General features: G+C 32.9%; 1 protein-coding gene across 1 annotated transcript; it reads left to right on the forward strand.

Moving 5' to 3' along the window:
- Positions 1 to 363: 363 nt before the first annotated feature.
- On the forward strand, positions 364 to 27,519 carry LOC145248905 (BPTI/Kunitz domain-containing protein-like). The gene is made up of 4 exons (XM_080110685.1): positions 364 to 558; positions 6,663 to 6,743; positions 13,189 to 13,240; positions 27,112 to 27,519. The coding sequence occupies exons 2-4, from the start codon at positions 6,674 to 6,676 to the stop codon at positions 27,398 to 27,400; spliced, it is 411 nt and encodes a 136-aa protein (XP_079966811.1). The 5' UTR covers positions 364 to 558; positions 6,663 to 6,673; the 3' UTR covers positions 27,401 to 27,519.
- Positions 27,520 to 27,837: the final 318 nt, after the last annotated feature.

Genomic DNA, 27,837 nt, shown 5'->3' on the forward strand with positions numbered 1-27,837 from the left:
TGTGTGTATGTTCGAGGAGAAGAATATGTTGGACAAAGAAAAATAAGAGAGAGAGGAAGGGAGAGGCAAAGAGCGGGGGGATAAATGTTATGTTATATTTTTGTCCCGGGTAATGCCGAGTAGCCCTGTTTGTTTATTATGAATACATGAACAAGTTGCATGGGTGTGGCATTTCTCAAAACGCCTTCAAATTCGTTTCGCGCATGCTCAATCAGACATAATTGGTCGTACCTATACATGACATGGACGTGTCAAAAATATATAACAAACAAACAAACAAACAAACAAACAAACAAACAAACAAACAAACAACAACTATACTCGTTTCACAGCCATTGGGCATTGAAAAAACATCAGGCATTCTCAAGAATAATTACGTCATCGTCACGTTCGTGCGCGGCTCTTTCGATTGGTCAATGCTCACCAACACTTCTTATATAAACAATACTTTCTGCTGAAGATTCGCTGTTCATTTCTAGAATTGCCAAGTGACAGACGTGCATGAGAAAAGTCTGACGGCGAGACGGGGACACAAGTCAAAAAGAACACAAAACAAGAGTAAGTATAATACAGCTTTGTCACTTGATTTTATTATTTTTTTGTATAATTTCTTTTCTCTCTTCGTTTTTTTGTTCTTTTATGAGATAATTGAAAAATCACTTCCTATTTTGAAAATCTTTTAATTTATTCATGAATTATATTTTTCACACACACACACACACACACACACACACACACACACACACAAAAGCAATGGATAAAGAACAACATACACAATATGAGTTTTGATTTAAAATTTTATATGCTACCAATCATTCGACTTGATTTCTTCAAATCTATCGAGAATCGCATTAATTTATTTTCCTAAAATGACAGTGTTCATTCAGCCATTCATGGGAGATGGTTAGGTCGATGTGGTTCACTTGAATTGCGTCGTTGGCTGGGATCGAATGAAGACCAACGAATGTTCCATGCCATATTTTATTGTCATCAAAATCGGCGAAATTGCCCATTTTTCAATCAAATCGATTGGATGCCTGCTCTAGTTTCATCGGGAGGAGGAAACTTTACATGCTTTTCCGCATTGACTTAATCCATAATACATTGTCGGCTACATTGCACTGTAGAGAATCTACTGTTGATTTTATAAAATTAGTTTTATATAATGGCTTGAATTAAAGTTTAAAATGCAAAATTCCAGTATCCTGGTTCAGTTGTGTTCTAAACAGAAACATTCATTACGAACGCGCCCCTGTCTAATCAAAGAACTTTCTTTTATACGCCGGGCCTTTCTGCTTGTGTGGGGAGTAAAACTTCTCAGATGTATTTGTAATATTAGGCTTCATAATTTAATTCGTCCGCAATTTTTTTTGACATCAACTGCATCGGCTTCGAAAACGTATAACAGGCACTGATGAATGTTGATCAGTTCAATTTTTCCTGCATGAAGGAATTCATTGACTCATCTATGCTTTTGATGCACGTCCATGACAGGGGTTTCTTTCTTAGACCCTCATATCATCAATATCTTAATATCTAGGGATGACGTATTATAATACGAATGGATAATAAATTAGAATGGAAGACAAATACAATCTCAACTTATATATAAAAAAACAGTTTGTGTGTGTGTTTCATTCTTTTCTTTCGGACTGTTATCCTCGTCTTCGTATTGTTTCTTTTTCACCATGTTTTGACCAACTCATCCTCTGGCCTTCTTCAGGAAGATGAGGATAACCGCCCCAAAAATATATAAAAACGAAATACAGAAATTACTCATCTCAAAGGATTCCAATATAAAAAAAATGTATAATAATTTTGTTTATTGCTAAAAATATAATTTTTTTTATTTTTTATTATATTTTCACCCCAAACAAGGCACATTGCCACTTTTCTGTAGGGGGCTACTATCAGAGGCAGCAACTACTGGGGCACTATGTTGAGATTCGGGCAGCAAGATGGCGGTTCACGTTACACTTGAACTTCTGCATGTCAGTACAGTTAGGGAAGCAGGGACCTGGAATGAAATTCCAGAGTCTAGCGGTTCTGGGGAAGAAACTGCTGGAGTAGAAAGATCTTTTACATCTAGGGATCTCTACTGTGTGGGGATGGGATTTAATTGCCTGTCGGGTTTGTCGAGGGTGTCTACGTCGTGGGGGCACAAGTGTCTGCAGTTCGTCAGAGCATTCACCATTAAAATACTTGTAGAACAGGCAGATGGATGCAACGTTTCGTCGATGGGACAGAGGCTGAAGCTTAGATGCCAGTTCAGGGCCTATCAGATTGGCGACTCTCTTTTGAACCTTGTCTAGGAGCGAGAGACAAGCAGCAGATGCACCAGCCCAAATGTGACAACAATACTCCATACATGGGCGAATACTTTCAGGTGTCAGTAGTTTTCTAGCACGGTAGAGAGAGCCTACCTTTTTCGCAGCGGCCCTGGCAATGTTTTCAATATAATTGTTCCAACTCATGTATCCTGTGAACGTTAGGCCAAGCAGTTTGAAAGATGTACTCTCAGATAGGGATTAACTGGCCATTGCTATTGGTGGCAGAGAAGGTTTCTTGTAATTATTGAAGGAAACCAGTTTAGTCTTGGCAGCATTGAATGGTCCCATTCCCCTACAGTGTTTTTGCCATTTCTTACGACATGTGTTCATTTGTTTTCCTGTCATGCCTGTTATAGAGTGTGATGTCATCAGCATATATACCCATCTCAGAGGCAGTTTTGTCGGGGAGGTCATTAATAAATATTAGGAACAATAGAGGCCCAATGATAGACCCCTGAGGCACTCCCGCATTTATATCACACTGTTTAGATATACGACCGTTGAGGACAACCTGGATTTTTCTCTTATCTAAGAAGGATTTAATTATGTTAAGTATTCTACCAGTGATACCGTATGATTTAATTTTCGTTTGAGGATTAGAATTATAAAACGGAAGAGAAAGCAAAGCAAATTTTAAGAGTAGTAATCTATATGTTGAATAGTATTCTGGGCAACGCCGGAATTATTACTGGTTGTGCACACACGCATATGGAGCTGGGTGCACACACGCAAATATTGTTGTCAAGTCTCCAAACCAAAAAATGTCATCAAAAGTCATAATCACTGAAAGAAGTGTGCAGAAGTTTTAAAATCAATATTCTTTAACTGACAAGTTTTTAAAACAGTCATATTGAAATTTGGCCTTGGACGAATTTAATAAGGGCCAGTTGAATGCGGCATGGAAAAACGAAATTCATATTTAAAGTTCTTGTGAATAAAAATACAAATGACACTGAGCCGATCGACTTGTCATTTTGTCGTCACCCACAACACTCCACCGCACACCATCTCTCTCTGCTGAAAATAAAACCCAAGGCTTTGTTATTTCTTGGTAGGAATTTTCATTGCAGCTTTCCGTCAAACAAAACCAAAGATGGATTAAATATTCCCGATTGTCCAAATATTGAAACCCCAAATAAGTATTGTTTGTCCTTTGTGTTCTAAAATTATTCTACATACACACACAACGAACTCTAGATTAGACGATCCAACGCTATACTGTCATAGACAAACACACGCATATATACACGTCATGTAGATGCCTATGACACGTATATACACTCATACAATCTAACCACTAGAAGACATACGTATGCATAATATATAACCCCGACAATATTACATAGCTATAACTACTGTGAATAATTTCCATTCCTCTCTATCTGTATTTTACATTAAACGAAAATTCCACGAGCAAAGTTTTTTTTCCCAGAATCGCCCTTTTATTGAACATAATACGGCGAGGCTGCTTCATACAAATTCGGGGTATCGAAATCGGTATCGGAATAAAAAAAAAAAATGGTGTCTATTTTCCGATGCGAAGACGATTCTTTTAATTATTTAATTATGGTATTTTTTATTTGATTTTGTTTAAAGCAAAATCTTTCATTGCTGGTAACAATTGGAGAATAATAAATATTTATTGATTTTAAACTACTAGTGAAGCTAAAATCTATAGATCATCCTCCAAAAATCTAATTTTACGTTTAGGAAAATATCTGCATATTTAACATGTGTTTATTATAGAAATCGGGAAAAATAAAAAGTCTATAGTAAAATATTTAGGGATTTATAAAGAATCGGAATCGGAGTCGGTAATTGTATCGAAATCGGGAACTTGGTACTTCTGTCCATCCGTAGTTCAAAACAAGAACAAACACCGCTTAGGCGTTTCGCTAACACCGTAAAAATGTTTACTTAATGGCGGCTTTTCAAATAGTTGTTTAAAAAAAATATTTTATTTAAAAAATACATGGAATTTAAAATATCAATATGGATAAATTCTTAAAAATGAAGAATGGAAGTACCCATTGAATAGTATTTTTATAGGTGATTTTTTGGAATTAATACATACATATATTTTATCGAAGCAAGTTAAAATTCGTTGATTTTCTTTAAATCTTTTTTAAAGAAACCCGATTTAAAAAAGAAATATTGCATAATTGGCAATTAAACCTGATATTTAAAAAAAATTGGCATTTGCTCCTTTAATTGAAAAAAATTAGGGTTTCGATTACATTTTTCAAGTAGTTATAAGCTTGGAAAGATAGGAAGTCGAAGTATTCAATTTTTTATCACGCATTTTTAATGTCGGTTTCTGACACTACTCTAAAAAATGACAATATATACTTTAGCAAACTCAATAATTAAACAGTATGAGAACTTAGTAAAATATCTATTAATATTAAATAATAATTTACTTATATACGGGTTAAATTATACAACTAAACATGCACTATAATAAATACCCATTAGGCATAGCAGATATTACTTCAAACAATTAGAATTCATTTCTAGTTCTTAGGAAATTATAGTTATTTCCCTTTATTCTTAATAACTTCGAATAATGAAAGCAAGAAAATATGATAAACGGCTTTAATTATTGGAACGTTCTAATAAATAAAACTATAGATCAACATACGTTTTTTAAAAATTATTTAAACGATGTAATTTTCTGTTCATAGCAACGTGAAAATGGAGGGAGATGCTACTCTATCACCCAATTCTATGTTTTCTGTGTAAATTTAATTCAGAAAAAACGTTAATTTTCAGAGTAGAAATTTATTGTTTGAATAAAGAATACAGTTTAGATTTTTTTCCTTAACTCATGGATTTTAGATGTAGGCTCATCTCCTCAGAGGGGAAGTCATTAGCATATATTAGATCTAATTTGAAATAATATTGCTAGTTAGCACATACAATAAAAATATATTAAAAACTTAATTTCATTTTTAGGGGGCATAGATAAAGATAATAGGTGAAATAATTCATTGAAAGGATATGAATTTATGGTATCCGGATGTTGTGGTAATCCTTGTATAGTGTGGTACATACTCAAACGATTACCACGAAGGATCAAATATCTTATATTAAATTGGAATCTACCTACAATGTGCATTTATTCAACAAACTCTGACTCTGACCACAATATATCACTCTATACCAGGATTACGACGACACTCGGATACCATAAATTCATATCGTTTTATTGTATATCCTTTCAATGTATCAGTTTTTGGCCGAAAATTTGGCCGCTAAGTGGTCAAAGTTGAAGGAGTTGACCTTTGCAGACTCTACCAAACTCCTCAGCCAATTTTCAATCTAAACACTTGAAATTTTGGATGTAGAGTTCCTAGACATGAGCCAAACTTTTTAATATATATATGCATATGCACATAAAGTCATGAAAAACACATAAGGCTCGAAGAAAGCCGGACTGATCTGCTAGTATATATATATATATATATATATATGTATATATATATATATATATATATATATATATATATATATATATATATATAAGTAGAATACTCCATTTCTTACGCTACTCGTGTTTCATCCAAAGCAAATATTTAACATCTCAAGTAGACGTAATTAAACAAACACATTTCATAAACGGAGGTGTAAATTACTTTATAATTATAATTTACACACGCCCATACACACATACACGCATACACACATAAACATATACACACATAAACACATACACACATACACGATGATAAAAATCTTGCTCTATAATTTAAAAAAAGAAAACATTTGTTTATTATTTTTCATCCATGAGAAAGAAATTCAACACAAATCGTAAACAAAACAAATTCTATTTAATAACTACTTACATTCTAGCTTTAATGGAACATTTAAATTAACTAAAATTATTTCTTGTAATTAATTAATCACTAACTCAATTAAAAATTGACCAATTTCTTTTCAGCAATTGTTGATTTGCGTTCACAATATTTCGGATGATGAACTCTCTGGTCTTCTGTAGTCAAGTGTTATCGCTTAAAGTATTCTTAAGTTTCAGATGCATTTGATTGTTATATTTACAACGTTTCGACCGCTGTATCCTCCGTTTTCCGGTGTTTCACTATTACCTTACACTCAGTAACCTTTATCCTCAAGTGACCTTCGGGTTTTTATAAGTGATGATTTCCTTGTAAAAATTTTCATAACATCTTTATTAGAATATATTCACAGCATTTCGACCGACGTACTTTTAAATCGAGTATGAAAAAAAGAAATGTATTAATATCTACTCAAAATAAAAAATCTAACTTTTTGACCATCTCAATATTTTTAAATATATTATTTTTATTATTTCAGAATAAAGAAACATGCTAAGATTAATTTTACCTCTGTTGTTCCTGGCGATACAATCCGCCCTGGTGATCAGTTGGGATGAGGGTAAGTTATGTTTTTTTTATTAATTGAACTAATGTGCAACCAAGAAAAATTCTACACTCTGGCAATAGTCACAACATCAGTGATGTCCTAGGTGTGTCAGAAATTTCGTGAAAAATAGTGAATAATTCCACCCCGTCTTTCCACGCTTATAACTCCTCGAAAAATGTAATTCAAGCCCTAATTTTTTTTCAATTAAAGGAGCAAGGACCAAGGTTTCATTAAAAAAAACAAAAATAAAAACAAAAAAAAAACAAACAAACAACGTGTTTTTTTTTTAAAAAAGGTTTTAAACTTCGGACTTTACAGGTAAATTTCTAAAAAACACTGCTTTTTTTGTTTTAAATTTGAATATATTATTTATTGACCTTTTCTCTTCAATTTGTGATATATAAACTGTGTTGAGTAAATTAATTATTTACTTTTTAATAGAAACTTGTAAATGGGGCGGGGCGTTAATTAAAAAAAACGTTTGTCTAAAATATTGTATTTAGTTTACTGGAAAGAGCATAAAATTTCACACTGACCCTGAAAATATCGTAAAAATAGAATCAACAGAAAAATTTTGATAGATTTTTAAAGTTTAAAAATAGAAAAATATTGAGTTCGTAAAATTCATTACTGTTTTTAAAAAATAAAAAAATATTTCTATTACGTTTAAAACAACTTTAATAGTTTATTTTGGAAGTATAATCCATAAAGAAAATAAACAACCCACTTTTAAAAGAGAAATTACGAGTTTTTTCATATTTTATTCGCAGTTTCGTGTTAGGGGTGTCAAAAATTCCTACAAAAATTCTGATACACCTATGTCCTCTATATCAACTTCGGCCGTCTATCGCAACAGCAACACATGCTACATGAATTTCGATGGACAGAAATACGCTCCTATATAAAACCAATAACCCCGAGTGTGCTTTTATAGACTTACATATATGAAATGTGAATGTGAAAACGATGGTGTGTATTCTTCTCTCTATATTAGTTTGGATCTATCGAAGTATGGGGACAACGAAAACAATAACAAAAACAATATTTTTATATTAAAATCTTCATCTGGCTAAAAAATGAAAAACATGCGAGTAACCATACTGAAACCAGCAACTTCTTAGTTTCGTAAATATGATGTTTCTAAGAACTTACAATTGGTTGATGTATTTAATTACAAAATGAACCATAATAAGTTAAAAATTATACCCCTGGGTTCCCTGATAACTAAATTATCTTTATAATTCGTCTAAATTACTTCCGACTAGATTAAAAAATTCGAAACCTGCCAAAAACATGGCGATTTTTACATCTGCCGAATGTCGGAGATTGCATTGATTGAAACCTTTTGCAGATAACACTCGAGATGTGATTAATCGTCAGATTAATTTAAATAATATAAAATTCATAACTCATCTAAAAAGTTCACAACTGTTAAAATATTTACTTTATTAATTGGGGTATCTAATTAATTAAATACGTAATTTGGTAGAGATCGCAGAAGTCAATTTTTTTTTAACTTTGAGCCCAAATTTGACCCCTTAACATTTATTATCTTGGTCTCAAATCAAAATACAAAGTTTTATCCTTATCTAAGTTAGATACATCTTAATTTTCAAGTCTTTAGAGCCAAAATTGGTGGTAGAATTTGGTAGAATCTTCAAAGGTCAACTCTTTCAACTTTAACCTTTTGGCAGCCAAATTTTCGCTCCAAAACTGATTAAAATACTTGCCGCATGCCTGAATACTCGTTATGTATAAATTTCAAATGTTTAAACCAACAATTGGCTGAGTAGTTTGCTAGACACTGCACAGGTAAAATCTTTTTCATTTTGACCCCTAGGCAACTCAAATTTTAGACCCAAACCGATTAAAAAGCTTGCCCTATCTGTGAATACCCGTTATATAAAATTTCAGATGTTTAGACCAGAAATTGGCTGAGTAATTTGGTAGAAGTCAGACTTTTTAATTTGACCCCAATTTTGACCCCCTAGGATTTATTGTTTTGAGATCAAATTGAAATAAAAATGTCCAAGCAACCTACATTTAAAATTTCAAATGTTTAGACTAAAAATTCGCGGAGGAGTTTGGTGGATTTTTCAAATGTCAAATCGTTGAACTTTGAGCCCTTGACAGCCACATTTCTGGCAAAACAAAACAATTAAAAAGATTTTCCCAAATCTCAATACCTCTTATGTCAAATCTTGAGTCTCTAGACCAAAAATTGGCAGAGTAGTTTGGTAGGGAAATGTACACAGACACACACACATACGGACATTTTTACATATATAGGTGCCATTAACAAAAATCGAAATTTAAAATGTAGCATTCAAAGATGGTGACGTTACCACTATACTAACGTGACACGCATGTGAACTGATTAAAAATTAGAAAGTAACAAAGATGAATGTATAAAATGTATAACGGTGTTTTCAATTTTGACCCATTTTTGACCCCTTAAAAACTATTTTAACCTACTAAATACCTATAAAAGGACGGTCCGTAAAAATCCAATCATTTGAAACCCCTAGAGCCGCTCTGCGACTTTTAGTTTCGGGGGAGATAAAATTTGAAAATATGGAAACAAACAGACAGACAGAAATATGGCCGGTATATATATATATATATATATATATATATATATATATATATATATATATATATATATATATATGAGAGTTTGAAAATATGGAAATAGACAGACAGACAGATTTATAGCCTTTTAAATCATATATATATATATATATATATATATATATATATATATATATATATATATATATATATATATACTACCATGGGTGCCCAGCGTTGCCTGGGTATTTGGAGGTGTATGTTGAGCAAAAAAAAAAAAAAAAAGCGGTCAATAATTATTAACTGTGCCTCCTATTATGACCCCTTAGAAGTTATTGTTTTGGTCTTCCATCAAATTATTAAGTTAAATCCATATCCAAGGAACCTATATCTAAAATTTCAAGTGTGTAGACCCATAATTGTCGGAGGAGTTTTGTAGAGTTCTCAAAGGTCAAATCGTTGAACTTTGACCCCTTAATCGCCAAATCTCTGGCCAAAAACCGATCACACAGATTTTCCCAAACCTCAGTACCCGGTATATCCAATTTCGAGTATGTAGACTAAAAATTGACACAGACAAACACTTTCACTTTTATAGACACATAGAAATAAAAGTTTGAAAATATGGAAATAGACAGACAGATTTATAGCCTTTTAAAACATGCATATATATATATATATATATATATATATATATACATATATATATATATATATATATATATACATATATATACGTATATATATGTATATGTATATATATATACATACATATATATGTATATACATATATATATATATATATATATATATATATATATATATAAAGAGTTTGTAAAATATAGAAATAGACAGACAGATTTACAGCTTTTTATTTCATATATATATATATATATATATATATATATATATATATATATATATATATATATATATAATGACTAAAAATGACTGTGTATTTTGTATCTCTGGTAAAAAGAAAGACGGAGGAAAAACTTTTAATAGGGGGTGAAAAAAATAATAATAAATAAGGATGTAGAGTCAGGCGACCGGTTTCGCTCTCACCTTTCAAATATTGATAGAGTTTTTTTTTTCTATAGTGAAACGAATTCAAACAGGGGAACGACTAAAATAAAATTCAACTATCGAAACAAGAAATAAATTAAAAAAATATGGGAAACGACTAAAATAAATCTGTCGTTATGATAATTATACAATGAATTTTTTTCAACCTCCATTAAACGTTTCCACCCCCTTCGTTCGTTTTACCATGGATACAAAAAAAAGTTAGTCTTCCTTTTTAAACAGCTATAATAAAGTTTTGTACCCCAAAAGAATAATTGTCGGGTTTCATTATGCTAGACCCGGCTGATTATAACAGATCGAATACTCAGCACCTTTCTGTTGACGAAGACTCGGAAATTTAAATTACATATACTGAGATACACTAAACTTCGAAGAAGTCCACACAATCAAATATGTGACATAATTACTCGGAGGCATGAATATAGCTCCACTCATTCCACAGAATAAAATCATTTTCTCTGAAGTAACCACCTCAAAGGCAGCACTTAAAAACATAATTTCTAAGCAAACCCACTAGAAAGTTAACAACGCGCCTAAACAAACAATATAAACTAATAAAAAACACTTTTTTAAATAAAATACTAATAAAAACATTTTAAAAAATTCCTTATAAACAGATAATAACAACAAAGAATTTAATATATCTTTTAAACATTAAACAAGGCTAAATTTACAAGTTATTGGTGCACATTTCCTTTTTGGTCCCCTGATAAAAAGAGGGTGGACCTGTAAATTCACCCTTTTCCGTTCGTCCGTTCGTCTGTCCGCACTTTTCTAAATAACTGCGCCATTAATGTTTTGAAATTTTGCACAAACATTAAACAAGGCTGAATTTATAGGTTCACCCTCCTTTTGTCGGGAGACAAAAAATTATGCTCTTGTAAAGAAGAAAAATAATTTATGCATGCTTTTCACATTTTTGTAGTTTTATTGATACAGAAACAGGCCACTGTAGTCAGTAAAAGAAAGTAACTACAACCATAATTATCAAGGGAAGTAACTCTAGAGGATTTATCATTATTCAGATCTCGAAGTTCAAATGTAGAAACCGCTGAAAAATATTTTTAATAAAATAACTTTTATTGCAAACAATTATGTTTCATTGAGGTAATTATCTGATTAATATTAATAAAATAACATAACAATAAAGATGATGATGATGATGATGATGATGATGATGTACCAGTCCTCTATGTTCATCTTAATATCATACACTCATTAACACTTTCCTTGAGTGACCTTCAAGTGTTGATAAGTGGTTACACACTTGTACAAAAATATTGTGTAAATATGTAGACACACTAAAAGCAGAGAACAGCGCCACGCACGGGCACATACACAAAAACATTTTCACTCTTTTGCATGATTTTTTTCATTATTATATTTGATTCCGACGAGTGACAGAGAGTACAGAAGCAGAATTGTATTTATGTAGGAAGATTTAAATGCTTATACAATGCATGTTCATAAAGCCATTTTGAAAAACAATTATTGAGTTTAATTTCATTTTATTAATATATAATATTTGAACATGTTTAATTTATATGTGTTGTATATTCGTCTATATGATGCGGTCGTACATTTAGGAGTATATATGAATGTGCCTGGTTTGTTTTACGTGGGACATATTTAATCGTCGCTAAGGATTTTAATGCATATATATCTTTGAAGTGTATATGTGATCGTCTAGTTATGAATGTAACATTTATAATAGACGGTGTTTACAATAATAGGGGATGGATAAGTTCTTTTTAGGGGATTAATATCGTCCAATGGAGAAATATCTTATACTTCTGGGTTGATCTTGATTTGACGGATACATGGAAACACTACGTCTTGGTTGTATTTGCAGCAACTTTATTTACCGATGTTTCACCATTATTTTTACATCTTCCATATCGACATTTCCATTACGGTCAGTGGACCGTCTCTCTATTTCTCTTGTCTCTCTCTTTCTCTCTCTCTGAATGAGTCTGCTAACTATTAAGTGTCGACCCCCACTAATTTCTTTGTGTCTCTCAAAAACATCTCTGTTCGTGTTTTAACCCTGGCCTGAGGTAGTTGCTAGTCTGGCTGCACTGCACAGCTGTGATATAGCGAAACTGTCTGTCTGTGGATTCCTTTCTCTCTCTCTCTTTCTCTGTCTCTCTCTCTGTCTGTCTGTCTGTCTGTCTGTCTGTCTCTCTCTCTCTCTCTCTCTCTCGATATATATATATATGTATGTGTGTGTGTGTGCGTGTGTGTGTGTCCGTGTTTGCGCTTTCGTGTGCGTGCGTGTGTGTGCGTGTATTAAGTAATTGTACAGCACGTAATATCTCTGTTTAATTATTCTTTTCATTTAGTTTTTTCTGCTTTTCTTAAGATCGTTCCAGTGTTTTTGCTAAACATATTCTTATGTGTCGGTTTGTTCCATTTTTTGCGAGTACTTTCGACTGAATTCTCCCAGTCGTTAACGAGCATTATTTTTTTTAAAATGTCTGTTGAGTTTACCCTGAGTGGCAATGTAGTCATCTATGTTTATTTTTAATCATCAAATTTCTTTTCCCCAAGTAAACATTTCTGTGAACTATTTTAAGGTAAATATTTTCTTAACTTAAAATACCTTTTTCGCTTCGATTACATATTTCTGTTATCGAAATTCCTAGTAACTTACACACCGATAATCGGCCATGAACTGGTTCCTCGGGATTTTCTGCAAGCTAATAACATAACATATGTAATGATAAAGATTAAAGCCGACCCATATCCTAATCTTTATATCGAAAGGTTTTAAAAATATCTTTTTCTTTTCTTTTAACAGACATTTGCACGCAAGAAATTGTCACGGGACCTTGCAAGGGATATTTCGAAAGGTAGGTTTGTTTATCTCTTATTCACCTCCAGTAAGTGAAGGATAGGCACGGAGTCAGTTTTAAGGAGGAACACCGAAATCCTCGAGGACAAACCCTGGCTGCTAAAATAACACAGATCGGTCACAATGATCTTAATAAAACTGGTCTTCACCTGTTTGCTAACAGTTATCTTACTTTCCGTTTTCTTTAAAATATGAAAAGCACAGCTGCAAGTAATAAGTAATTTATTGTGTTGATATTAATGTTTAAACTAATGTTCGTTTGGATTTTACTTAAGATCTTAGAATCCTCTACAAAATCTAATCTAATCTAAGAAACCTCTGTAAAATCTTATATCTCTCTCTATATATAAGCAAAAATGTGTGTATGTATGTATGTATGTATGTATGAATGTATGTATGCATGTATGTATGTATGTTTGTATGTGTGTTTGTATGTCTCGAAAAAACTTTCGACTGACGGAACAAAAATTCACAAATTTGGTCTCATATTAAAGCCCGACCCCCGGACGACAAATATCGAAGTTTTGGCGCAAAAAGTCAACTCTAAGTTATTTAGCTGACCGTTTGTCTACGGGGGGGGGGTGACATTTTAATGATATTTATACGTAATTTAATAAACGCTGAGTCATGTTTCGCGACCTTTACGTCACCAAGCTGTAATGGCGGTCTGTATATGAAAACATTTCATATAATAAGAGGTTGTTTTCGATAAAAAGGCGACGATCATACAAATTACACGATTAACTTACACGTCATTAAAACGTTACCAAAGTTATTAGCAGGTTATAAATTGTTCGATACGATAGTTAAACGAAAAATAACAAGCCAAAAATGTGAAGTAAAAAAAAAAACGCTTAAAAAATATTAACGATCGATGTTTTTACAAAAAAACAAAGCCAAACGCCATTTTCTTTTTTAGTAACACTATTTCTCTTTAGAGTAAGGAAGACAAGAGAGAGAGAGAGAGAGAGAGAGAGAGAGAGAGAGAGAGAGAGAGAGAGAGAGGGAGAGATGTCTAGACAGGAAACGAGATTCGTTTTTACTATGTTTTAAAATGTAAACAATGCATCTAAAACATTACATATACGAAATATGAGTGAATGGATTTGATCACATCCCAGGCATAAATCCTCCTTTTCTCTACAGCTTGAGCTCCCAGGTATAATCTCCCCTTATTTTCTTAGTGGGAGGGGGGGGAAATCCTCCTTATGTTCGAGTAACGTTTGTTTCTCTACAGCTTGAGATTCCAGGTATAACCTCCACCTTATTTTCTTAGAGGAAGGGGGCGGCGAAAGATGAGACCGCTTGAAATCTAAGACAGATACTACATTTTGATCTTAGCCAAAAGACCAAGTAACCGTCTTATACAGCCTCATTTTCTACCAAGCATTATCTTCTATTATAAAAATTTATATTTATCGATTACTAAATTGAGACAAGATGTCATATTCCAAAAATCACATCTGAACTTAGAACATTATTATTTAGAAGGGTATCCTTATTTTCGAGTGACGTTTGTTTCTCTAAAGCTTGACATGCAAAGCATGGCCTCCTCCTTATTTTCTTAGTAGGGGTGGGGGCGAAAGATGAGACTGCTTGAATTCTAAGAACAGATAGTACACTTTGATATTAGCCAAAAGAATATGTAGTCTGGTCATTCTAAGATGGGTGACTACTTGGGATTACCAAATGACTTATTCAGATCACTAAAGTTAAGCAATATGTATTCTGGGCATTATCAGATGGGTGACTACTAGGGAATACACTATGCTTTATGTAGATCACCAAAGTTAAGCAACAATGCGGTTGGTCATTCTAAGATGGGTGACTATTTGGAAATACCAAATGATCTATGCAGATCACTAAATTAAGCAATATGTAGTCTGGTCATTCTAAGATGGGTGACTACTTGGGATTACCAAATGATTTATGCAGATCACTAAAGTTAAGCAATAGATAGTTTGGTCATTATCAGATGGCTGACTACTTGGGATTACAATATGCTTTATGTAGATCACCAAAGTTAAGCAACAATGCGGTGGGTCATTCTAAGATGGGTGACTATTTGGAATTAGCAAATGCTTTATGCAGATCACTAAAGTTAAGTCATATGTAGTCTGGTCATTCTAAGATGGGTGACTACTTGGGATTACCAAATGACTTATGCAGATCATTAAGTTAAGCAATATGTAGTCTGGTCATTATCAGATGGGTGACTACTTGGGAATACAAAATGCTTTATGTATATCACCAAAGTTAAGCAACATTGAGGAGTGTCATTTTAAGATGGGTGACTACTTGGGATTACCAAATGAGTTATGCAGATCACTAATCACTCGATTGTTATAATACGTAAGTGACCTCCCTTGGATGTAGTTTCATTGTCGAATACCAGTAGATTAATATACAATCATTGGTATAATATGCAAGTGACCTCCCTTGAATGTAGCTTCGTTGTCGAACAGCATTAGGATAATATGCATTCATTGTTACAATATTCAAGTGACCTCCTTAGGATGTAGCTTCGTTGGCAAATACCATTAGAATAATATGCGGTCATTGTTATAATATGTAAATGACCTCTCTTGGATGTAGCTTCATTGCCGAATACCATTAGAGTAATATACGATCATTGTTATAATATGCAAGTGACCTCCCTTGGATGTAGCTTCATTGTCGAATTCCATTAGATTAATATACAATCATTGTTACAATATGCAAGTGGTCTCCCTTGGGTGTAGCTTCATTGTCGAATACCATTAGATTAATATACAATCATTGTTACAATATGCAAGTGGCCTCTCTTGGGTGTAGCTTCATTGTCGAATACCATTAGATTAATATACAATCATTGTTATAATAAGCAAGTGACCTCCTTTGAATGTAGCTTCATTGTGAAATACCATTAGATTAATATACAATCATTGTTATAATATGCAAGTAACCTCCCTTGGATGTAGCTTCATGTAAGTATACCATTAGAATTATATACAAACATTCTTACAATATGCAAGTGATCTCCCTTTAATGTATCTTGGTTGTCGAATACCATTAGAATAATAAACAATCATTGTTATAATATGCAAGTGACCTCTCTGAGATGTAGCTTCATTGTTGAATATCATTACATAAATACACAATCATTGTTATAATATGCGAGTAAACTCCCCAGGATGTAACTTCATTGTCGACTACAATTAGATTATGCAAGTGACCTCCCTTGGATGTAGCTTTATTGTGGAATACCATTAGATTAATATGCAATCATTGTAATATTATGCCAGTGAACTCTCTTCGATGATGCTTCATAGCTGGATATTTGTACTAGCAGAATACCCAGCGTTGCCGGTGATTAGAAAAGAAAGGTGAAAATATGTCCTAGCAAAATACCCGACGTTGCCTGGGATTGGATGAGATAGGTGGGATGTTTCCTAGGAGAATACCTGGGATCGGATAAGATAGGTGGATATTTGTGATAACAGAATACCTTATATAGAAAGTTGAGGCGATTATGTCGTAAAATCATGAACAATTATTGTCCAAATAAGTAACATATCCAAGAACTATGGAGAAAGATGAAACGTGAGTTATTTGATTGGTGTGTTTGTAATGAAATAGCTAGTCTGACAATGTCTCAAATGTATTTTTTGCAAGAGGAAGGGAATTATGTGGGTTAAATAATGAAAAATGATTGTCGAAATTAGTAACATATCAAAGAATTATAAAAAATGTGAGTTATTTGATTGGTGTGCTTGTAAGAAAAAAAAAACCAAAAAAAAAAAAACCGGCCAGACAATGTCTTAAAGTTATTGTTTTAGTAAGAGGAAGAGGATTATGTTGGTTAAATCATGAAAACCGATTGTCGAAATTAGCAACACATTCAAGAAATATGAATAGTAATTACATGTAAGATATATGTGTTTATAATGAAATAAACAGCCCATATATAGTCTCAAAGTTATTATTTTAGTAAGAGGGGGCCAATTATGTGGGTTACATGATAAAAAATGATCGTAAAAATTAGTAACATATCCAAGAATTATGACAAATGAGTAAATTTGAGTTATTTGTTTGGTGTGTTCTTAATAAAATAGAAAGCTAAGATGATGCATCAAAGTTATTATTTTTGTAAGAACGGGCTATAATTAGTGTTATATCAAGAAAAATGATTATCGAAATTAATAGAATATCCAAGAATTATGAAAAATGATGGCATGTGAGTTATTTGATTAGTGTGTTTGTAATGAAATAGACAGCCCAGACAATATCTAAAATATATTATTTTAGTAAGAGGTGGGCGATAATGTTGGGTAACTCATGAAACATGATTGTCGAAATAAGTAACATATCCAAGAATTACGAAAAGTTATGAAATGTAAGTTATTTATTTGTGTGTTTATAATGAACTAAACAGCCCAGAAAAAATCTCAGAGTTATTTCTTTAGTAGAACGAGGTCAATTATATGGGTTTAATCATGTAGAATTACTGTCGAAATTAGTAACATATCCAAGAATTATGAAAAATGATGAAATGTGAGTTATTTGATTGGTGTGTTTATAATAAAATAACTAGCCAGATAATATCTCTAAGTTATTATTTTAGTTGGAAGAAAAGCGATTATTTGAATTAAATTATTAAAAATGATTGTCGAAATTAGTAACATATCCAAAAATTGTGAAATATGCTAAAATGTGCGGTTTTTGATTGGTGTGTTCGTAATGAAATAACCAGCCAGTCAATGTCACAAATAATTATTTTAGCAAAAAGAAATGATATTATGTGGGTTAAATTATAAAAAACGATTGTCGAAAATAGTAACATATTCAAGAATTATGAAAAGAGATCAAATGTAAGTTATTGGATTGGTGTGTTTATAATGAAATGAACAGCCCAGATACAGTCTTAAAGTTAATATTTTAGTAAGAGGGGGTCGATCATGTGGGTTACATCATCAAACATGATTGTCGAAATTAGTAACATATCAAAGAATTATGAAAAATGATGAAATGTGAGTTATTTGATTGGTGTGTTTGTAATGTAATAACCACCCCACACAATGTATCAAAGTTATGATTTTGCAAGATGAAGGAGATTGTGTCGGTTAAATCACTATAAACGATTGTCGAAATTAGTAACATATCCAAGAATTATGAAAAATGCTGAAACGTTAGTAAGTTTATTTGGGTGTTTGTAATTAAATAGACACCCCAGACATTGTCGCATGATTGTTACTTTAGTAAGAGAGGGGCGATTATGAAAAATGATTGCCGAAATTAGTAACATATCCAAGAATTATGAAAAATGATAAAATGTGAGTTATTTGATTGGTGTGTTTATGATGAAATAATCAGCAAGACAGTGTCTCAAAGTTATTGTTTAGCAAGAGGAGAGGAGATTATGTGTGTTAAATAATGAAAAACTATTGTCAAAATTAGTAACATATCTAAGAATTATGAAAATTGATAAAATGTGAGTTATTTAATTGGTGTGTTTATCATGAAATAACCAGAGATAATGGCTCAAAGTTATTATTTTAGCAAGAGGAGAGGGGATTATGTGGGTTAAATAATGAAAAACGATTGTCGAAATTAGCAACATATCCAAGAATTATGAAAAATGATTAAATGTGTGTTATTTTATTAGTGTGTTCGTAATGAAATAGACAAACTAGAAGATGTATCAAAGTTATTGTTTTTGTAAGAGGAAGGGGATCGTGTCGGTTAAAGAAGAGGGCGACTATTTGGCTTACTTCATTAAAAATAATTATCGAAATTATTAACATATCCAAGAATTATGAAAAATGATCAAATGTGAGTAACTTGATAGGTGTGTTTGTAATGAAAAAAAACAGACATACAATGTCTAAAAGTTATTATTTTTGTAATAGGAGGTGGCGATAATGTGGATTATCTCATGAAAAATTATTGTCGAAATTAGTAACATATCAAAGAATTATGAAAAATGAAGTTTTAGTTATTTGGTTGGTGTGTTTATAATGAAATAAACAGCTTAGTAAATGTAGCAAATGTATGATTTTAGTAAGAATTGGGCGATTATATGTGCGCACTCATTTAAGTTGATTGTCGAAATTCATAACATATCCAAGAATTATGAAAAATGATGAAATGTGAGGTATTTTATTGATATGTTTTTAATGAAATAAACAGCCCAGACATGTCTCAAAGGTATTATTTTAGTAAGAGGAGAGGGATTATGTGATTGAACTCAGAAAAAATGACGGTTGAAATTAGCCACACATCAAAAAATTATGAAAAATGATGAAATGTGAGTTATTTGATTGGTGTATTCGTAATGAAGTAGACATACCAGAAAATTTATGAAAGTTATTATTTTAGTAAGAGGGGGCGCTTATTAGGGTTGCTTCATTAAAAATAATTTTCGAAATTAGTAACATATCCAAGAATTATTAAAAAATGATATAATGTGAGTTACTTTGTTTGTGGGTTTGTAATGAAATAACCAGCCATACAATGTCTAAAAGTTATTATTTTAGTGATAGAAGGTGGCGATAATGTGGATTTACTCATGAAAAGTGATAGTCGAAATTAGTAACATACCATAGCCTATGTATCAACGTTTTTATTTTAGTAAGAGTGGAGGCGATAATGTAAGTGAAATCATGTTAAATGTTTGTTGAAATTAGCAACATATCAAAAAATTATGAAAAATGATGAAATGTGAGTTATTTGGACGATGTGTTTGTAATGAAAGACCAGCCAAGACAATGTCTCAAAGTTATTATTTAAGACAGGTGAGCAATAATGTGGGGTAAATTGTCGAAATTTGTAACAATCCAAGAATTATGGGATTCAACGAGATACGTCCACATATATACTTACAGATTACCCGGAGTCACCCTGAATTCATTGAGATACATGCAAATGTATGCTAGCAGAATACACGGTCATCTGGGATGTAATGAGATGGATGTAAATATATACTAGAAGAATACTTGGCGTTGCCTTGGATTTAATTAGATTTATTGAAATATATACTAACAGAATACCTTGCGTCGCCCAAGATTTAATGAGATTGATTGAGACATATACTAGCAAAACACCCAGCGTTGCCTGGGATTGAATGAAATAGGTAAGAATATATATTAGCAAAATACCTGGCAGCGTTGGGATTTGATAAGATAAATGTGTTGTATATTACCCATCCTTGCATATACATGCTGTAAATTACCTACCCTAGGTAAGATACAATTATTTCATGTGTAATACCTGTCTTATGTAGGTAAAATATTCTTTTGCTCGAAATAGCAAATGATACATAAACATACAAAATTCCTCTCTCATAAGAGTAACAAATATATTACAAAACCAAATTCAATTTTTTCATTGTTTATACGGTCCTGAGTAGCCCCGCTAGTCTAATCTAAATTCTTGTTTTAATGTGTTTTCAAACACACTGAAGAGCTGTGATATATCGAAACAGTCTTTGAGTGGATGACTATAAATGCTCCCTATCTTGGGTTGAGCATATTGGTGAGTGAAATAACAAACTGCCGCTTTCGTATAAAGCAATGCTCTTTGTGGAAACAAATACAGCTTACGCGTTTAGACAATGTTTAAACATTGTAATTTCGCATACCTATCTTAACAGCCGCCAAATTGCGTAACGGTTAGAAGCGCCGATTTCCACCTAGGCAGTCGGGTTTCAATCCTAGTGGTTGCTAGACCGACCGTACTGAAGAGTTGTAATGTAGCGAAACGACCCGTTTGTGAATGACTATATATATATATATATATATATATATATATATATATATATGCTAGCATTTCAGCCCAGCGTTGCTCGGGTGTTTGGAGGTGTATGTTGAGCAAAAAAAAAAAAAAAAAAAAAGCGTCAATATTTTAAAACTTTTTTTTACCCCTTATTATGACCCCCTAACATTTATTGTGTTTTGGGCGCAAATCAAGTTATTAAGTTAGATCCATGTCCAAGGAACCTATATCTAAAATTTATAGTGGTTGGACCCAAAATTGTCGGAGGAGTTTGCCAAAATTCTCAAAAGTCAAATCGTTGAACTTTACCCCCTTAACAGGAAATTTTCTGGCCGAAAACGGATTATATATCAAATTCCTAATTTGTAGACCGAAAAGTGACGGAGCTATTGCATTGGAAAATGTACGCAGACACACACACACAAACACGTTCACTTATATATATATATATATATATATATATATATATATATATATATATATATATATATATATATATATATATATATATTACTAGTATTTTAGCCCGGCGTTGCCCGGGTTTTTGGATGTGTATGTTGAGCAAAAAAAAAAAAATATATATGGTAGTAGGAAGGCAGGCTCGAACCCGTACCGTGAAGGAGGAAAGGAACGCCAAACCGGAAGTGACGTAGGTCTAAGTTTAGGCTAGACAATCGAAAGGAGAGGATAACTTTAAAAAATATCGGCGAAATAAGCGACCCCCCCCTGTGTAAAAATGCCCAATTGAAGGTGAAGATATTAATGTTTTTAGCCAATTTTTCGATATTTGTCATCTGAAATGTCGACCTTCACAATGATACTGATCTTGGTAAAATCCGTCGCCTCTGTCGAAAGTTTTAGGCAGATATGCAAACATACATGCATACATATATTTATATATTGGTAACTAAACATTTTCAACCAAGACCGATTAAAAAGCTTGCTCTATCTCTGAATACTCTTTATGTAAAAATTCAAATGTTTAGACCAGAAATTGTTTAAGTAATTTGGTAGAGACCGAAGAGGTCAAATATTTTTAACTTTGATCCCTATTAAAATTTATTTTTTGGGGCTCAAATCAAGTTATTAAGTTAGATCCATGTCAAAGGAACGTATATCTAAAATTTCAAGTGTTTAGACCCAAAGTTGTCGGACGAGTTTGGCAGAGTTCTCAAAAGTCAAATCGTTGAACTTTGACCCCTTAACAGGAAATTTTCTGACCGAAAACGGATTACAAAAATTTTCCAAAATCTCAGTACCCTGTATATCAAATTTCTAGTCTTTAGACTAAAAATCGAGAGAGTTATTGAGCAGGGAAATGTACACACACACACACACACACACACACACACACACACACACACACACACACACACACACACACACACAGAGAGAGAGAGAGAGAGAGAGGTAGACAGGTACGTTCACTTTTATAGATATATAGATTAGGCAAAAGTGATTACAGCGCGTAGTATCTCTGTTTAATTATTCGTTTCTTTTAGTTTTTTTTTTCTGCTCTTCTTATGATCGGTCTTGTGTTTTCGTTAAACTGATGTATACAGTATCCGTATGTGCGTTTTTGTTCGATTTTTTTTGCGAGTACATTCGACTGCATTCTCCCAGTCGTCATCGAGTTATTTTTTATTTAATGTCTGCTGAGTTTAAACTAAGTGGCAATTTATAGTTTAATTTCAGTCGAAAGTACTTGCAAAACATGGAACAATGTTTTTCGGCCCTCATAGTACAATATGCAAGAGGCATTAACACTAGGCGGATTGACCTGGTTTCTCATCTAGGAAGAAGTTTCATGAGAATATTATGTTCACACGCGGTCCACAGCCGCATAGTAAGAAGCATAAGTTTTAATTCGTCGATTGAAAAAAAAAAATCATCCGTCGGAACGATGGAGACGATCTGATCATTCGAGGGATGCTGGATGACTGATGCTGATGGTTTGTTCAAATAAAGCGGGGTTTCGCAGATCAAGCCTCATTATCGTCCCAAACAACCTGATCCAGCAGCAGGACTAGGTCGAGACAGCTGGAAGCCAGGTGGGATGTAGGAGCTGCCAAATGTACCAATCTCCTCCTGCATACATACAGCGCCTCGTATTCACAAGTTAAACATCGCTTAACCTTGGTGATATAATGAGAATCGATGTATCAACGCGAGTGGGCTATACACTCCTCAACTCTTTCATCGATTAATAATGCTTTGGATTCGCAATGTTGTCATGAACTATCGTATTGTTCACATTGTCAGATATGAGTTACGGATGCCTCTTAATAATTAGCTTAAAGGAAATTCGAAAAAAAAAAAAAAATTCATTAGTTATCCTAAAATTAGCCCAAATTATTCTATGTTACATATGATCTGCATATAAATTTTATTAAAACCGAAGCTGTGTTCAGTCAGCTTATTTCAAAGGAAGAAGTTTCACTAGAATATAAAATTCACAAGCAGTCCTCAGTTAGCATATATATCCCGGTCAGGTGAGATAACCACATTAATTTCTTACCGGCAGATGTCGACGTCCCCCTACATACAGTGCCTGGTATTCCACAAATGGTTACCTATCTGGCGCTGATTAGGTCGAGCCATGCTATAATACTTCAGTTTATGCACGTCAGGGGAGTAGACGACATTAATTTTTATCAGTTCTTGCAAGCAGGTGTCGACATCCTCGTACATAAAGCGTCTAGTATTCTCAAATTATCACCCATCTGGTATTGACCTGACTCAATGTTGCTTAACTTCAATACAAATAATAATTGTGTATATACGTCAGGACGGTAGACGACATTAAGTTTTTCACTTCTTCCAGGTAGGTGTCGACATCCTTTTACATAGAGCGCCTCCTCCTCCCACCACCACCACCACCATCATCATCATCATCATCATCATCATGACGGGCTCCTTGCCCGTACCAATGTGACTCTACCTCTCCATTTATTTTATTTTTTTAAGATATTGTTTTTTGATGATATTTACGACGTCCCGAGATTTGTTAAGGAAACAACTTATTTGCGCAGAAAATGGGACCAAGTAGGGAAGAAGTACTGATTGACTTAACTGGCTCTATAAACAAATATCGCGAAAAAAACAAAACAAAAAAAAACACCCTTCCCCAAAAAGCAAAGAACAAAGAAACAAACTTTTTAACCAAACTTTGTATTGATACATATTTTTCAAATAATAATGAAAACGAGTTATATATATATATATATATATATATATATATATATATATATATATATATATATATATATATACGTACATATATTCCCTACTTACTCCATATAAAATATGGCTATTTATTATTAATCTATAATATAAATCTCACCTGTCTGTTTAAATGTATGTATGTATGTATGTTTGTATATGTCAGGTCATGTCATATGCTACTGGTAGCATGTAACCCAGTACTACCTGCCTCATAGTCGTGTCACCGGCGACTAAACTGATTCCCCCCACCAGACTTGTTTGTTGAGGAGTGTTGTTAGTCGCCCTGAAGGATTAAAAACAAGACCTTCAAAGGGGCGAATGAACCTTTTTTCGAGGTCAACGGCCAACTAGCACAGTGTGTGTTTGTGTGTGTGTGTGTGTGTGTGTGTGTGTGTGTGTGTGTGTGGTGGAGTGGAAGGCCTCCCGTAAGCCGTGGTGAAGGCAACCTTTCTAGGAGAAGCAAATCATAAAGCGGGAGACCAGTACCCACATTAAGCTGGTTTGCGGTTTAACTTGTTGCTGCATATCTTGCTCTTGCTTGTTGCTGAATCTCAACATTTTGAACAGAGAGAGAGAGAGAGAGAGAGAGAGAGAGAGAGAGAAAGAGAGAGAGGGAGAGAGAGAGAGAGAGAGAGAGAGAGAGAGAGAGAGAGAGAGAGAGAGAGAGAGAGAGACTTAACTGTCGTACAAAGCTAAGACTCTGTAACATCATCTGTGTCTAGATAATGCCTCAGCCATTTGTCTATTAAAATGGTCCTGTGGCGATGGAAGTCATTTTTTGGCTCATGGACTTTATGTGTCTGAGGGAGTGACACTCGCCTGAGAAGACGTTGCACTCATCAATCATCATGCATGTTTGTATGTCTGTATAAAACTTTCAACAAAGGCGACGGATTTTCATGCGATCGGTATCACTTTGAAGCTCGACATTCGGACGACAAATATTTAAAAAATTGACTAAAAATCCTCAACTGAGCACTTTTCTACAAGGATGTGTCACTTTTTTCGCCGATACTTTCGAAAGTCATCCCCTCTTTTCGATTGAATAGCCTTTATTTAAACCTTCGCCACTTTGAATTAATAAGACAAGAAACCTGCTTACTGATCTGCATTATATTTGTTCCTGTCTATATTAAGTAGGCAAACGTATTAGATGAATAAAAAAAAAATCACGACCTATTTTTTTCTACTCGAAAATATTGAATAATGTAAAAGTGAACGCCATCTTGAATTCATGGGCTATGTAAAAAAAACAAAAAAAAAAAAACAAGGCAAGTCGGCTAAATCCGGAAACGCTTCGTTGTTAACAAGTAGTCGATGTAGTTAATCATTATCGCCGGGTTTTGAGTGGAGAGCCATTCATGTAATGAAAAAAAACGAAAAAAAAAACGATACAAAAACGGATAGTAAAGAAAAACCTCTACCATAGGAAAATGAATATTATCCAATTGCGAATATTAAATGCCGTTGATGCAAACAAAATTCAGCAGTATCAATCCAGTCAAAAAAATTGTAAAGAATTTCAGGTAAAGAATGGTAGTATTAAACCGATCAGAGTTAGTAGTTGTCCTCTTCCCGTGTCAAGACGAGACGAGCTATGTTACAAAAATTCAAAGAAACAAGTTATATTTTATATAGTGATTCAGTCACTTGACGCGTTCTTATCACACCTGGCTATAAATAACCGGTTATACAAATGATATTTGTCATTATTTATTCAAATCAGTTGTCCCATTAGCCAATTACTGGAAGGGGTAAATATCAGCTAAAACATTAATGTCTCGAAAAAATGGTTGTGGTAAACTATCTTCTATTCTCCAGTTCCGTGTTAATGCTTCTCCTGTTATTGTTGTCTCTCATAAAATCTCGGTTAGAGATTAATTCTCATGTTCCTCATGGCGGTTATTCCAGTTAGTCCTATTATTCGCTCCTCTATCTGTAGAATTTATTTTTATCCTGATAAGGGCTTCTTCTTCTTCTTCTTCTTCTTCTTCTTCTTCTTCTTCTTCTTCTTCTTTTCTCTCTCCATATATATATATATATATATATATATATATATATATATATATATATATATATATATATATATATATAACCTAGATATAAGGTATACCTAGATATAAGAGAGCTGTAATGACCGGGTAAGAAGTCTCTTATATCCGGGTTACACTTCTTCTTCTTCTTCTTCTTCTTCTTCTTCTTCTTCTTCTTCTTCTTCTTCTCTATCTTTCTCTTTCCCTCTCTCTGTCTCTCTTTCGTATATAAGAGACCCGAATATGAGAACAACGGATATAAGCGAGATTTTCTCTGGTCCCACATTAGAGCCTGTGTTAATGTACAGTGTAACCCGAATATAAGAACCTCAGATATAAGGTGGACCCGGATATAAGAGAGCTGTAGTGATCGCAGAAAAAGTATCTTATATCCGGTTAAAACTGATGTACATATATAATATATGTATACATACGTATCTAATGAATTTATTCAATTTAGTTAAACAAAATTACCATTGGCCGCGACAAGAAATCTACTGTTTCAATATAAAAAAATATCATCTGATAACTATAGCCTCTTTTTTGGAAGGTTTTTTAAACATTAATTTTTTTATTATGGGTCTTTGGAAATACGTGTTAGGATTACCAGAAACAACTTCGTTAAATTCAGGGGATTTTATTTTGGATATTTTTAACCTGGATATATATATATATATATATATATATATATATATATATATATATATATATATATATATATATAATGAATATCTAATGCCTCTCAACATCGAAGCATAAAAATAACATGAAAAATATATGCTTATATTTTAAAATAATTTTTATTTTAAGTAAATCTACATATTGTATATAAACTTTGTATTTCATTCTTTTTCTCTAGATATGCTTTCAACACGACGACTAATAAATGCGAACAGTTTATTTATGGCGGATGTGAAAGAAACAAAAACAACTTCAAGACTTTAGATGCGTGTAAGAATGTGTGCAACAACTGCTTGTTGCCAATGAAGAAGGGTAAGTGCATGGCCCATTTTCAACGATACTACTACAACAAGGTTACCAGGGAGTGTAAAGAATTCATCTATGGAGGATGCGAAGGCAATGCCAATAATTTTGAATCAAAGAAAGATTGTGAAGCTCAGTGCGTCATCACGAATCCACCACAATGATCTGATTGCAATTTGGCTATTGGAATAAAATTTCATCATGCGATATAATTAATCATTTTATATGTGATATCTCTTAATAACGGTATGCTTTATAGAATAAAGATCGTATTTGTATTAATTTCATTTGTTGTGTCTTAATTAAAAAAAAAGAATAATTTCTAGACATGTATATCTCATCGAAAGTGCCTTTTATTTTCAGTTTTAATTACTTACAGGAGCTCTCTCTCTCCCTCTCCCTCCCTCTCTCTCTCTCTCTCTCTCTCTCTCTCTCTTTAGCGCTTGGAATATATATATATATATATATATATATATATGATCTGATTGCAATTTGGCTATTGGAATAAAATTTCATCATGCGATATAATTAACGATGCTTACAATCAACAACACAACGGTTAATCATTTTATATATGATATCTCTTAATAACAGTATGCTT

Source organism: Euprymna scolopes, chromosome 27, assembly GCF_053919585.1.
Source record: "Euprymna scolopes isolate OS-2025 chromosome 27, ASM5391958v1, whole genome shotgun sequence".
Classification (NCBI taxonomy): Eukaryota; Metazoa; Mollusca; class Cephalopoda; order Sepiida; family Sepiolidae; genus Euprymna; species Euprymna scolopes.